The sequence below is a fragment of the Seriola lalandi genome, unplaced genomic scaffold (genome assembly GCF_002814215.2).
Source record: "Seriola lalandi dorsalis isolate HSWRI2012SDOR001 ecotype SW California unplaced genomic scaffold, Sedor1 jcf7180002054855, whole genome shotgun sequence".
In the NCBI taxonomy this organism is placed as follows: Eukaryota; Metazoa; Chordata; class Actinopteri; order Carangiformes; family Carangidae; genus Seriola; species Seriola lalandi.
The window spans coordinates 235626-251597 of NW_019525408.1; the positions used below are offsets into that span (position 1 = coordinate 235626).

General features: G+C 40.1%; 1 protein-coding gene across 1 annotated transcript in view; it reads right to left on the bottom strand.

The window, feature by feature from the left end:
• The window catches only part of LOC111670495 (phosphatase and actin regulator 1-like), a 25856-nt gene extending 13939 nt beyond the window's left edge, over window positions 1–11917 (bottom strand). The window contains exons 1-3 of the mRNA XM_023427224.2: window positions 11344–11917; window positions 8081–8245; window positions 1279–1359 (exon numbers count right to left, since the gene is read on the bottom strand). Of these exons, the coding sequence (XP_023282992.1) occupies window positions 1279–1359; window positions 8081–8245; window positions 11344–11623 (526 nt within the window). The 5' untranslated portion in view covers window positions 11624–11917. The remainder of the gene's footprint in view (window positions 1–1278; window positions 1360–8080; window positions 8246–11343) is intronic.
• Window positions 11918–15972: the final 4055 nt, after the last annotated feature.

Genomic DNA, 15972 nt, shown 5'->3' on the forward strand with positions numbered 1-15972 from the left:
CCCCATTCCGCAAATTTCATCTTGAATGAACAGTCTTTAAAAAAAAAAAAAAAAAAGAAATACAAAACCACAAGAATGCTTACGACCATAAGATTTAGAGAGCAGGAGTCTCTAGACTTTTTAATATTCAGAAAGTCTTACAAGAGATTTTCTATCTTTCATAAAAGATATTCAAGTCATACATTGTTACTACTATGAATGCTGTCAAACGCATCAGCCTTCATAGACTTATTTTGAAATATGAGGATACATCTGATCGGTATCTCTAATTTTAGTCATGTTGACAAACTCTCCACCATTTAATTCTGAAAAAGACAAGTGACAGGGTTTGGCTGGTGTGCCAGAGTGCCTGTCAAAAGGTGGCGACCAGTTAAAGCCGATTACAATCCAGCAGCCAATCAGAGGGAAGATTGGAAAAAGGAAACACATTTTTGCTATTATCTGATTTTTTTTTTTTTTCTTCATTTTTGCCCCTGCTGGGTCTATTTTTATTTTGAGCACGCCAAAACAGAATCAGTTTTAGATCTATTTATCATGTGATGTCAGTGTTGCTAACATAATACAGTCATCTTCCTGAGACATAGTAAATATTTGCTTTGCATGCATAAAAATAACTGCTCCTGATCTATCAAGCTGTGCACACAAGTTTTTTTGTTTTTTTTTTGGATTATGGAAACTAGGTTGTCACAACCGAGTACACCTGCCTTCATTGATATGGATCCTGAGGAGTGGCACAGCAGAAACTGGAGATGCAGCTATTCACTTTATCAGTTTTGACCAATTAACTAGGCCGGACAGCATCTGCATGCTTACGGTGCTTGCAATCCCTTCTCTTGCACTCTAAGATAATTGTTTTAGCCTTGACTTCAAAGTTTATTTTTTACTTTTCATTGTTGTGCAAAAAAGCTTAATTTGTTAAAACAATAAAATGAACAAGGACGTGCGTTTCCTCATTTGCTCTCTTCACATCTTGGCAAGAGTCAGTGAACTTCCTCGGCTTCGCTTACTTTGTGTTTGATGTCCTGAGGCATGGAGCACCCATGGGATGTCAAGTCAAGATCAAAGAGTTTATAAAATGCTTCAAAATTTCTATAATGAAAGATTATATCTCTTAATGCCCCGTGCCAAATCTTGAAGAGCGCACTACAGAGACTACTGATTAATGAGGAGATGAATCACTGAGGACGTAATAACTTCACCATGTCTACTCTTCTAACAGCCGAGACGGTTTCCTGCTCAGTCCGCTCGTAATACTGTAACTGTGGAACATCAGCTCACCTTTTTCAAAGATCTCCTTCAGCACTCCTCTCTTGATCAGCTCATCTCTGCTCTGTCGCATTGACATCTTCCTCTCCAGCGCTGGGCGGGGGAAGGAACAAGAGAGAGAGAGAGAGAAAAAAAAAGTTGAAATCATTTTCATGTTGTAAGTGGTTATCCAGTGAAATATCATGCAGGTGTTTAATCTTGGTGAACTCATTCGCTAAATCAAAGAAAGATGTACAATCTAAAATGCATTAATAAAAAGTCCAGATGTCCCCTGGTAAAATATTTTCTTCCAGATGCTCTGGTAACTTTTCACCTTTAAAGGATTGTTGTTGTCAAAAAAATATGAGCTCTTTGATAAAACTAAACCATGTGTGTTCTTCATTGACTTATCCAAACATCATTGTATCTACAGTATATCATTGTTCTTGCTCATATGTGCAGTGTTATGTCTTTTATGGTGTTTTTAGTTTTTGTCTTTTATGAGACAAATCCCAGCACCTTCTTTTCCTGAAACAAGAGCAGCATTAAATCCTGGACTTTGCAATAAGAGATAATAATCTGTCAAACTGTGGCTCCTCTTCCGCACAGTTAAAGCTAAAACTCTGCACCTTGATTAACAAGAGGTAAAGAATAAAAGGAAATATTCCAGCAACGCTACTCATAGTAATGCATTATGCACAAGATGGCATGTCCCACAGCTGCTGCTTGCTTCTATTTTTAGGCTTCAAAAGCTGAGATACTTAACATCTTCTATTAGTAGGCTGAACGAAAGCAGTTTAAAAATCACGTTAGTAATTTCAAAATCTACCCCTGCATAGAAACCAATTAAGAATGTGAAATGAGGATCAGCAACAACACTTGAGCACACTGTGCAGGAACGTCCCCGCAGGCCTCTGTAGCTCCTGCTTGGGAGGGAGATCGAAGATTGTGCCATGTGTGCTTTACATATGACCCAGGAGTCCTGTCCCAGCTCTATCAGGAGGCGGCGTGTTCAATGCTAATACATCCTCGGTGTGGATTCATGAAAATACCGAGAGGTTGACCTCTCTTTTCCTTGCCCTTGGTCACAGCACAGTTGATTTAAAACCAACTGCTGAGAGCTCAAAATTAAAACACAAACCAGAGTCATACAAATGTCAGACGGACAGGCCTCCGGGGCAGAAATTTGGATCCTCTTGTGCTTCAGTGTTCCAAAATACCACAGCAGAGCAAGTTATCATCAAACAGTACGCTCCATTATGAGTATACCAGATGTTTGATATCACGGCATACTTCAAAAGTTGTTTTTTTTTCTGTTTGAGATGAGCTCCAAGCCACAAATTACTTAAGCAGCAAAACATTTTTTTTTTTTTTTTTTGGAAAAATACATGACCAAAATATCACCAATGTGTCAAACAAAGAATTAACTCCACTAGAGCCTGAGGGAGTATTAACCTGAAGGTTGTGTGATATGAAAGGAAACTGTGCCCTTTTTAGACGCTACTTGGGATGCTAATGCGGGCAGCTCAATCAAAAAGCAATTTCCCCCCAGAGGCAGCGAATTTAACAGGAGGTAAAGTGTATCAAGTGAGATGGTCAACAGAATTATCAAATAGTCAACCCAGAATCAACGTAGAGGAATTCTTTACTGCGGCCAGTTTACGAGATAGTTTCCCTGAAGCACCACAGGCATCAAGAGGTGTTCAGGCACCACACATTTCACTCCCCCTGTACCTGTGCGTTCTCAACCTTCATTACAAATTACAACAGTTGGGAATATTGAGGGTTTTCTATCAATAATGTCTGCCTGTTGAGCAGTGTCTGGAAAATGAGAAAAGTAAAGCTTTTGGAATCAAAACTAGAAATCTTTGCACCTTGGCAGCTGATTTTCATAAAACTCCCATCACCCTCTTCAACCGAGAAGCGATGACTGTGCTTTTGACGGCTCGTGTCAATATCTGAGAATTTTTTAAGTCTTTTTTTTTTTGTGATGTACATCATTAAAATATGCGTGTCACAATACATTCAGTCTGAATTCTCATCCCTGTCTGATATAGATTATGAATGACAGTTACATTTTTATAATGATGGGTCTCATATTCCTTTCTATTTCATCAGTGTTACCTCTTGTCATTAAATCTAAAGCCTTCAGTGAGACAAAAAAATCTTCAGCGACTTCAATTAGACCTTTTCACATCTCTGCTGTAAAAAAAAGAAATCGCATTATTAGTCAGTATTGCGAGTGACAGACACAATGTTACTCAAAAGGAACAAACCTACGTATGTGTGTGAAAAAAACCATCAGCACCAACTCTTTGCCAAAGCGAGGAAACCCTAGGCTGCAGGTCGACTGGCAGTGCTGTGCTGTAATATGTTCACGGATTATGCTGCCGTTTCATCCAAAATGAAAAGTAATTACTCAAAAGCTTTATGACGTAACTGCTACTCCACAGGATGTGCACAGTTACGCAATACCATTAACTCAGGAGCCCTAACGAGGATATGTCTTCAGATTTGACAGATATTGCGCGCTTAAAACAGAAGAACGAGGAATGAGGTGAACACAGCGATTGGTGCACTGGCCAAGCATCGGATCCAAGTTAAAATAATGGCTGGTCTTGCAAAAAAATAAAAAATAAAAATATATATTTTGTTTAATATTTAATGAGTGCATTAATAGTGTGTGAGAAGTGGAATTTTGTGTTCATTTCATCAGGTAGTTCCTGTGAGGGCCATGCGGAAGAAAAAAAAACAAAAACAAAACAGATTCAATGCAGATAGAACTGCCACTCACATCAAATATTTATTTTTGATTCCAAGACGGATTGCCTGGGTCATCAGAGTAGCAAATCATCAGCTACGAGTTTGATAATGAGGTCTGTTATTTGTGCGTTATGGTGCAGAGCTGAGGTTACAGGCCTGTCAGTACACAATGCCATCTTTCATATCCGTGTATGAAAAAGTAGATGCTGTCCTCTAAATCACCTTGAATATCAACCAAGTCCTATTTTGGACCGCCTGTGTTCAAGTGGCCCAAGTACTGTCATGGTCCAACACTCCAGCCACTCAATCTGTACCAAGATGAGAAGATTAGACACTCATCAGGGAGTATCAGCTGAGAGAGCATATTAAATGAAACTGGCATATCTAAGTATAGTCTGTATTGATCTGAGAACACTACACTTAGTTTCTTTTTTTTTTTTTCTTTTTTTTTGAGAAAATATATTCCACTGCGAAGTGACCCAGATAGTCAGAACACATCCTACCAACCCTGAGGCTCAGTAGCTCAAAGTGGAGGCTTTTAACTGTATTAAAACTTTCATGGAGTCTTTCATCAATGAGAAGCTCAAGCGTTAAAGGCTCACACATCAGAAGATTAGATATGGCTAAACAAAACCTTACTGTGCACGCAGCAGGTTTGGAATGAGACATTTGCCTCTCCATATGATATATAATCAATGGGCAGGCAGCAAAGCTAAAGATTTTGTGTTAGAAATGATGCAAATAAACAACAGTGCATTTAGAAATCCGCTAACTAATTGGATTAGAAATAAAAACGAAGATAACATCAGACTAACACATGCATGTTCTTTTGATGAATCTCTGCCTGATGATCTTTCCTCCTGATACAAGCGCGCTGTGATAATGTACCGAATCATGATAAGACAGCAGGATGAGACATCCAACTGTCAGGCCCTCCCTCTTTCCTTCCTGAGGTGAAGAGTACAGTCCCCCAGAGCTGGCCTTCATCTGCTTAATATCACAACACATTCATAATCCTCTACTGTGCTCAGTGTCCAATTATCTACGACAACATCTGTATGCCCAGTGGCTGGTCTGCTCCCCACTGACACAGGAAACATAATCAACAGTGAGGCACCACAGTCAACTGCAGAGACGAGAGGAGAGTACGCAGGGGCATTTAAGTGCAAGATCAGAGCAGTGCAGCAGGAAATCACGACTGCACACTTCCCATCAACTTTGTCTTCAGTGAGATCAATGTAAACTGCTGCGGTACAGGACAATTTTCCTGCTGAAACGGTTGACAAATGACCAACAATACCTCCTTATACCTCCTTGAGATTCCAAACAGAGGCTTTGCCAGCTGACAAAATACTAACACAAGTTAAGTATTAGTCATAATACGTGGCAGCAATTTTCTTATATCTTTTAAAATGAGGTCATCTCATTTCAGGCTTTAAGGGTAAACAGGCGGCCATCTTAGCGTTGATTAATTAAATGAGGGCAAATGCAAAACAGTATGTGCAATGTTCCATTTCAAAAAAACACAGATCAATAGTGGAGCTACGGGTCAGCCAAAGTCAATCCTGTTTCCGAGATGAGATGAGCTGAATTTTCTTCCTCTAAAAAAACTATCAAAGTAAGTACACGGTGCTATCTCTAGGCTAATAATGTGTTTACATGTACAGAACTTCTTTCTCCATATATTTTACAGATTTGTTTTTCATTGCTCTGATCTAAGATGTTGTTAGAAAACATCCTCAAGTAAGCCTTCTCAAAGTCAAATCTCCACTTCCACTGTGTTTTCAGAGATTCCTACATACCACTGGACTCACAGCTAATGCTGTTCAAACCATGGAAAGGAATATATTCCCTGATAATTAAGACACCCAGCTTGATCATGGATACCAAAACACATTACCCAGTGTTTAGAAAATACTGGAAATACAGTTTTATGGCTGGCATGCAAAACTTTTAAAACACAGATGGTTTTACAGTTTTGTATTTGTATTGCATCATAAAATAAAAAAAAATCTGCTTTCATTAGTCAAGGAATCTGCAGTCTTTAAAGCAGAGTTTATCAGTTTGGTGGCTACTTGGCGGCAGGTGAACTACAAAAAAATATACATCTTATAAAGCTAAAAAGGCTAATGTGTGCCAGCAGTTGCCTATTTAGACAACAAGTGTGAGCATTAGCAACAATTTGTAATTGTATTTACATAAAAACTCACCAACTAATATCTGGCACTAAAAGCCTCACTGTGTTCACCAGGTAACTCTGTCTGCCATTTTATGCTAAGCAGGTGGCATACAGTGTTTTCTTTTTAGCTTTCTGAAAACAGCCAGACCCTGTTGCAGCTGGTAAGTAGGTTGATGAGAGTGTTAGGAATGAATCAGAACAGTGAGGTGTGGGACCATAAAAACCAAAACAATGAGCTCAAAGATGCTAAAACGCTCTGAAGAGCTGAAGGGAAGCTGCAGAGTCTGGTGATGATTCCCTGTGGGTTCGTCACTGCAAGGAAACCATTTCACATCACACATACTGTACATCGACATTTGAGCAATTCTTCATAAAAAATATTGATTAGTATAACTTTAAAATCACCATAAAAATGTTGTCGACTTAGCCGCCACTTCTTGTCATTTGAATTTACTGCACTGGCTCATATGCTGCACAAATGCAGCGCACATTCCACTTATTTGGGTCTTTAAAAAGTGGGTTCATACTTCACGCTGAAATGCATGCGACAGCGTGCGTACATTTGTGGTGGCATCGTCACTGTGGCTAAAGCGCCTTGCTCCGAGCACCGGAGTTACTGTACATCACCTGCAACTTGAAACAACGCAGAAATTCCACTAATAGAGGCTGCTCCGGTGAGATATACTGACAGATCATAACCCACCGTCATGCTGCTATCAAAATGGATTGAATAGAACAATAGAAGCAAAAGAATTATTTTGAGACAGCGGCATCGCGCATACAAAACAAGTGGATAACAAAAGCGATAGAGAGAGCTTTTCCACTCGGCCCCACTGTGCATTTACACCATTGTAACAGGGAAAAAAAGGACTTTTGTTGCTCAGTATTTGATTATTGTCCCTCACCACGACAGGGTAGGATGCTGTTATCATAGGGCATACATGAATGTAACAATCAACATCTCCATGATTGCTCCATCAAGTACACACTCTCTATTAAAGTACAGTAAAACATTAAAAAGTCAAGCAACTAGAGCTCACAAATGTATTTCGTCAGCACTTTTGTGTCTTACTAAAAATACCACTTAGTCTGGGGATGTTGCTGAAGAGCCGGGGAGACCGTGTTGGGGAAGAAATACAAACTAGAGCCAAACAGCACTGCGGGAAGAGTGAAAGCCTAGCTGAGTGGTAACATCAGCCGAAACGTCAGAAAACATGTTTTGTGCTTGTATAAAGTGATGGAGATGACGAGACATCACATTAGCCCCTCTAATCGCACAAGACTGACAAGATCAGCAGTAAGAGAGCAGTCACGGCAAACCTGATCAAATCAGACAGAGACTGATTCATTCAGCAGATTCACACCAGGAAAATGCTAATTCAATTAGGTTACTAAATCGGAACATCCTGTCCTGCTCGGACCGGACTGAGGTCTCCCTGCGACTGCGCATCCTCGACAAAAAGCAAGAATTCTGCTCCCAGAGAAGATGCAGTCTGACAAAGTCCCTCCTCCCTGTCCACCAGGCTGACAGCAGAATTCAGGATGCGTCAGCCAAGGAAAATAAAATACAGCCACATCTGAAGAGAGTATGTCCTTCACTCGCCCCTGACAACACTGGGCTGCAGGATCAAAGGAACTCTAAAGAGACCTCAAAACATGAAACTCCAACGCTGCACTTTTGCTGAATCAATTTGCTGCATTTTCAATCACCCTGGAGACTAAAACTTAATACATTTTTCTTTTGACCAAAGGATATGCACTGACTTTCTTTCATAACAACACAGGGTACATACTTAAAAGCGCCATGGTTGTTTGTTATGCATATGGCACCTACATGTGCTCCTATTAACATAAAATTAGGGAGAAAAAAAAACAAAACAAAAACTCATGTACCAGCAGAAGTCTGCTTGAATTTCTCACTCTTCTTCTTCCTCCATTTCCAGGGCTTCAGGAGACGTCCCAGAGTGGCAAACTTGCTCCGTCGACGGATAGGTGGAGTGTGGGTGCCAGAGACCAAGGACTCAGAACGCATGGCGGCCAGCCTCTCTACTTCCTCAGCTGTAAGGGAAAAGAAAAAAGACAGTCTAATTAAGGTTAAGATGCAGAGGAGGTGATATTCTGATAATCATACAGGAGAACCAACAGTGAATGCAGCAGACACTTTTGCTTACAAAGATCCAAGCATCCAAGAATCTGTGCCAAGTGGCCTCCTGCATTCCCTAGTAACTGGATGAGGTTGGGAGAGGATAAACAAACCTGCATATCACATTACGCAGGATACGCTCTGAATACGGTTTGAGGCTGCATCACACGGAGTGGTTGGCACTAGCTTGCCAAAAAACACTAAACAGACTGATAAGCACCTCATTAAGGGAGAGGGAGGGGTCTTTCTGCTCTTCATCAAATATTCACAAGGCCTAGCCTTTTTACGTAGCATTGGACATCAAAGGCAGAAAATGTTGAGTATTTTGTTCTAAGAAACTACTACACGAAAAAGTCAATACATGCTATGTTTAAAAGACGCAGCAGTACAAGGCTGCAACAAACAGCCAGGGCACACACAAACTCTGGCAAAAAGGTGCCCATGTGATCAGAAAACTAAATCTGAAAAGGTGTCAGCTCCAGGCAAATGATCATAAAAAGATATTCAAACATAAAGTTCTGTCTCAGACTCACCAGATTTTGTGTGAACACTGCTAGCAGCGAATAGACTATCAGGAGCTTTTAGACATGGAACTCTACCCTGTTCTCCTTACCTCTTTAATGACCACATTCAAGCTGCAGACCCATGGCAGTGTTTTAAATTTGCGAATGCATGTCTACTATCTACTGTACCTTCTAGGCAGCCTCTGGTTTTCATTATGCTGTATGAAAATCAAGTTGCCTGAGATGGGTAATCCATCCATCCCATCTCTGCTTTTATCATAGTGTGGCAAATGTGCAGACTTTTCAAGTCAGTCTGCATGGGCAAACATAACACAGCAACAATAACGCAGTCTTGCATAGCCAGACGTGAAGGTTTCTGGCCTTGCTTAATGTTAACCTACCACAATAAGAGCAGACAACTTTTATTATAATGGATGAACTCACAAAGCCTGTCCTAAATGAATGGAAACCAATGGCTTCCTAAAAGGGAAAACAAAAAATCACTCACAAATCTATGTACATGTGATTTTCTATGCCATAAAAAACATATACATGGTCCTTCAAGTATAAACATAAAAACAATGGAGTAGAAAAACAAACAAAAAAAACAACAGAAACGCAGAAAAAAAAAAGTTACCATGGCTGCCCTGTAGTCTGAGTAACAGCTCCATGGTGCTCCAGTACATGTGAAGTGACCTCGAGCACAACGTGTGTCTCACACTGCGTCAGGTCATCACCCTTGTCGTTCTATCAGGGAATGCGACGGTTGCTTTGTTTTTAAACAATTACATCACATTCATGATGTTTGCCAACACAGATATATCACACTGCAGGACAGTCACCTCCCCCGGGGGCCGAGGGACGGCAGCTTGATAAAGAATGTGACAGTAAAGCAGCGGAAATCAGTCCCACGGACCATTACTTGAATGCTCTGGTGCCTCAGAGCCAACCATCTTGGCAATCCTGCCACCACACCAAATCTATAAATAGCTCTACAGTCGATGCTAATTGAATCCAGTAGAGATTCAAATAGTTCATTAGAAGTCGAGAAAAGCTGGATAAAGACAGGAAGACATCCAAACAGCCGGGAGACAGCAGAGAGAGCGATGACAATGACACGTTTTTGTAACGTCAATAAAAGAACATCTTTCCACAACATCAAACGCTTCTTTGGAGGCTACAAACCCTCCACACATCACTGAAATATGTATCCTACTGACAAAAGAAGGGAGCTTTTGAAAGTGATTTTTGGTGTGTTCTGTGAAGATTAACCCTCTTCTCTACCCAAAGGGGTTGTGTGTCTGTACTGGTTCAAAAAGCTCATCATCTTGAGGAGGAATTAAACATGTACATTACACTTATTTGATACTCGTGGTAATCTGTTTGATAAATGATTATGTGTGATATGGTATTGCTGACTGTATCCATGTGTGTGACAAAGATTTGGTCAATGTAAGGACATGTAAAGCCATGTAGTTATGATCCAGACAATGTAGCAGAAGTCTAAATAAGTTATAATGGGCATTATAAGCTTTAGCTTCAGCCCACACCTTTTTCAGTTAAATTGTATATCATCGTGCGTTATGGCTGATGATATATTACGTTTGAAACAGGTGTACATCTGTACTGTTATGCATGTCTTTTTTCTTTTGTGTTTTCTTTCCTTTGCTGATTTTGTTTGATTGTTTTTTTTGGACTGAACCAGTTCCAGGCAGCAAACACCAAACTAGAATATATATACAATCTTGACTAAACCCCCCCTGGCAGAGCTCAGTATGGAAAACAAAAGGAAAAAGCGAAAAAGAAAATCCTCTTCCAAGTATCCAAACAAGGGATCATGTTCATGACATCAGGCTCACACCACACTACAGCATTTCTATCCCATCTTCACAGTGCTGTGTATATAACCTACTTTTCTCCACTACATGTCATACAAGCAACTGATGGGGCTGGTTTTTAATTAAAAACACTTGTTTGCATACCAAGATGGCTGAGTGATGATGTAATGACACTGAACTGGAAATGGCTTTGTGCAAACAGCTTTTTTTTTTTTTTAAATGTCATCTATAGGATAAATAGGTGAATGTAAGAAACGCTTAAAGGATCCCTCAAATGAAGAGTGATTCAACAACATTTTTTTTTTTTTTGTGATGCAAACCAAACAAGCAGCAGTTTCAAGTATGAGCCCAACCCTAGGAGAAGTTCTGATCCAGTCAGAGGCAGTTTCCACAACAGCGGCAGTGAATCACCCCGGTTTTATGTTCTCAGTGCAATGAGCTTACAGAGCCTACATATCGACCTACTTAAAAAAGACAGAATATTATCACACAAGCAGACATATGTAGTAAGAGTGAAATCAGCGATGGAGCAGCTGATGATGAGGCTGTCATAGGAGCCAGAGGCATGGCCATCGCTAGATTAGATGAGTGTATCCTGGATGGCAAGTACCGCAGGACTACTATGGGCGAAACCGCACAAGGCTTTGAGCACGGAGCCTGTGGTATACTCACCGTCCTGTGTGTCGTTCCCGCGGCTGCAGTTGCTGCAAATGTGCTTGATCTCTTTCCCGATGTGACAGTGGATCGTAAAGGGCATGTTGTTGTTGTGGTGCGGATACTGGCCGTGCCCTTTCTTGTTGCTGAGAGACATGATTTTGACCAGGCTGAACGCCTTTTTCTTAGGTTTCTCCACCGCCACGGGCGTGTTTTCTCGGCACCCCGTGGCAAACCAAGTGCCGTGCATGATGGTGGGCGCGGGATCCACCGACGGGTAATTGACCGTCTTGAACATGATTGTGGGAACGCGGAAAACGGAGCTTAGTGCGCGACGTTAAAACACGGTGTGGACTTCAATTAAAGGGCCATCAAATTGAATCCTACCTGACCTACAGCAGCCGTTTCCATTGACCCCAAATCGGTCGCTTCTCTCTGCTGTTGTCCCACACCTTTACCTGAGAGCTAATAGGTTGCGCAATGCCAAAGTCACTGCTGCTGAGAAAAAAAGCCCTGCTGCCAGATCCAAGTGAGCTAATAATAAAATAGAGGGTGAGTAGTGAGTGGCAGTGACTACCTCTCCCTCCCAGAGCCGTAGACTGCAGTCGGTTGTAGCTAATCCACGATTAGTGGAGCTGAGCAGTGAGTGCCTGTGATTGGCTGAGGGGTGCGCGCTTCTAATAGGCCAGTGTACACGGAGGAAAAGTTGCTTATAATAATAATGATTCCAATCACTTTTGTTTTTTTAATCAAGTTACATTATATGACAGACCCTCTCTATTCTTAACAGCAAATACAACAACAAAGCAGTACTACTATAACCACCACTGCAACGTATAAGCATATTGTTTGCAAAAACAAGCTTTTGGTGTCTAGATTTATAAAAAAAAAAAAAAAAAACATAAATTAAAAGGGTAGAATGATTAGCTAGATCAGGAAGAATGAAAAGAAACGAGGCAATGGTTAAAAAATAATTAGATGGACAGTTTGACCATAAAATGGAGTAGAGCATACAAGGGAAAAAATAGACAATCTGGCAAGTGCATGAGAGGATGAAAATACTGATGACACTGTTACTGATTTGGTTAACCTGATTTCCTCAAGCAGATCATTCCACAGTCATGGCACATTGTGGTCTATACTTGTGACACTTTAACAAAGTGTAAAAAGAAGAGGACTGGAACAAAATGCGAAACCTAAGAGCCCGTGTGGATAACAGGATGGCAACAATAATGAAGACATTCCTTTTGAAAAGGTAATGGAAATGAACTATGTTAAAACAGAGTCAGTGACACCCTTCAGGTGCTTAAGACGCTTGATTAAAATGAGATGTAAAAGCCATACTGAGGTCTAAAATTATTCAGATTTAGCAGCTTCCTCTTGTATAGGGTTAGGGTTAGTGCAGTATTTAAAGCTCCAAAACCAGACTATAGTTAATTGTGAGTTTCTGTTCAAAATAAGCAGTTTAGAGATCTAAAGCTAACAAGCTGATTAAGCACGGCTGATTTTTATTGGTGGAGTGTTGGTTGCGGACACAACCCTATTCTAAGTAACACATGTAAATCAACTTTATCCACAAATGACACCACTGAATAGAAAAATTAAGGGTACGTCCTTAACATGTATCCACGCACTCACTGATTACAAAGGCTAAAGGAGGGAAAAATCACAACAACAAAGATGAAAGCAACAATTACAACATCTATCTAATGTGGGCATAATAACAGACAAGAGCTCAGAGAATTAAAATCAAAGAAAAGAAACACAGCAATGGGACCTTAATCAGTGATCAGAAAGCTCAATACTTCAAATGAGAGAGCTCAGCCTAAAGTAATAGAGAAGCATTAAATATTCTTTCTTTACATCCCAAATTCCAAACAGCCACTCAGTTGATCCCTGAAGTTACTGTGCACATTTTAGGGTAATTGATAATATTAATGAGGTGTTAATCATTGGAGAAGATAACGGACCCCACGGCATTTCCAATCACGTTTCCTACAGAGCAGTGAATGGTCGTGGGCTGGGGGTGAGTATCTTTGATGTTCCTTCAATGAGCTGCAGCTTATTCCAGTGACATCAAAGCTCCTCTCTGAAATGAGGGACAGAGGCACTTGATTTACTCCCACCACGGTGCAATGCAGCAGTCGCCCTCAGTTGGCTCCCTTCTTTTTTTGGGGAAAAGTTTCACTCGTGCATTGATGTTTGTTCAAGTTTTGGAAACAAATGATAAAGAGCTATTTTTTTATGTGTTGGCAACAAAGAGTCAGAGGTTAATGGATTAAGGAATGACAGTATTTGCCATGCATATCACTACAGCAAAGTGTGGCTGTGTGTGTGTGTTTGTGAGAAAGGGAGAGTGAAAGAGGCTTTAAACTCTCAAGAAATGTGTGCTCTTGCTGCACCACCAGTTTTACAAACAAGAACTGTGATATCTTTTCTCTTTCTGTTTACTGCCATCCATTCACTTTATTCTGCCTATAGACATTAACTTTATCTTAAAATGAGCTTAAATTGAATGTGTTTTTGAATTGTTCTCAAAAGTACGTTGACATGTACGGGTGCACATCTTGTAAAGCTCTAGGCTATGTACCTAAGCCTCAATTTCCCATTAGACAATTCTCACAAGAATCAGGTAATTAAAGCTACAAGACAGGTTGTTTGTCGGCTGCAAGCGAAAATGGTCACATGTGGCAATGTGGTTATGTAACTGCTGTGTCAGGCAGTTCTGATCAGCTCCGTTTGGGTTAATTCATAAGGAACGGAGGAAAGAAATGAATGTAATGAGAAATAATAAATAACAACAATAAGAAGAAGAGTAACAGGAAACCCAGATTTAATCAGCTGACCACAAATGATGTCCTTTCTGAAGGAGAAACCTTTCAACATACAGAGTGTTTGATACTCATACTGAAAACTTTTTTTTTCCTAGTGTAAACTTATTTATTCTTACTGTCCACTCTCACATTTGTTATCCATCTCACTGCTAATGCCCCTCATGTGTTGAAAAGGTGTGAAGAACTGATATTAAAGGAGCTATTTGTAAATTTTGCTAATGCTACATATAGCCAGCATTAGCATTAACCTGTGTTTACTTTGCAGTCTTGGCAAGAGCTTCAGTCATCGTTGCGTTTACAATAAATAGACGCTACAGTGACTCAGAATCGGGAAGTGACGAGATGGTCCAGCTGGACTTGAGGTTAGCATGCTAACTTAGTAGAAGAAAAGAAGTGATAGGCAAAACAAGAGTTAACATTAGTAAAGGAATAATGTTTGATTCTGAACTTGCAATGTTTCTTCAAAACTGGTAAGTAAACAGCTGTTAATGCTAATGTTGGTTATGTCGCAATAGCAAAATTTAGAAATAGCTTCTTCAAGCCTTTGATGTTTGACCTATTAAATGGTATATATGGGATTCATATTGACTTATTATGAGCCTATTATTGGATTTATTTACATCTATAAACCTATTACAGTTTTTTGTAACTTTACAACTTTTTCTTAAATTATTTTCTATTCTCCTATTTCACCCCATGATCTCCATGGTCAGGGATCTACTTTAGTGTGCCTTTTTTAGATAACTTGGGCTGGCTCTGCTGTGACCACTCAGTATATATGTAATCATTGAAGCTATGTCAAGTTTATACTGAGGTAAATGCTCAAATCCAAGACTCCATGTTTTTATGGCTGCACTACTCTATCAGATGGAAACGTTTTCCATGTCCCATGTGTCATTTTATACTCATTTCCCCCTAATTCAGTCTGACATATGTGGTATTTCTGGAAACTTTTACATCTCCACTAAAATCTTTTGTGGGTTTAAACAATTTCATGATTTTGTAATGACTGATCCACCTATGAGTCAGTCAAGTTTTAGTTGTTAAACTTAATAGTTAACTAATGGAAAGAACACAAATTAATTCAATTAAGGTCAGACCTAGTGTTCATCCTGCCCTGACCACAGAAATCATTCCTTTACAATACAGTTGTAGTGTCAGCCCGCCGACATGTCGCCTACCCGACTCTTCCTGCCTTTGAAGAAATTCATTTGATTGCATGTCAATGGAGCTTGTGAGGTTTATGCGGTCTGCTTCAGAGACATGTCCATAGAACTTTTGTTTGAAACTTTGACTAATTCAGCATAAAATCCTGAGATCAGCATGGTTTTCAAAATCTAAGTATACTTTTCCTGTGGTTGACAACATACTTGACACTTGTCACAAACTGTCGCAATAAGCTGAAACTGACAGAGTCAACTCGCCCAAAGCTGCTTGGAAGTATTTGGAAGTCCTGTGTGACTCACATCTGATGGATCCACACTCACACAGTGTTGTTGCTATGAAGCTTCAGTAGAGGTTTTAATGTATCGCTAAAAAACAGGGAAAAGTGTGTATTCTAGTGCACATATTAGAACAGATTTGAGATGAACTGTAAATTGGTTAACATTTTATTTGAAAGACAATCAACAATGCGTTTATTTTAATATCTTGGAATCTGGTTAGAACTGGTTGCCATGGATGTGGTGCAGGTTTTAGGCTAAACAATCGTACAACTTCCGACCGAGCAGCCTGTCACTACAAATCTGCTGTTCCCGTTCTGCCTGTGTCTCTCTGTCTCTTCCCATCTGTCATTCTCTCTCTGCATTATTAT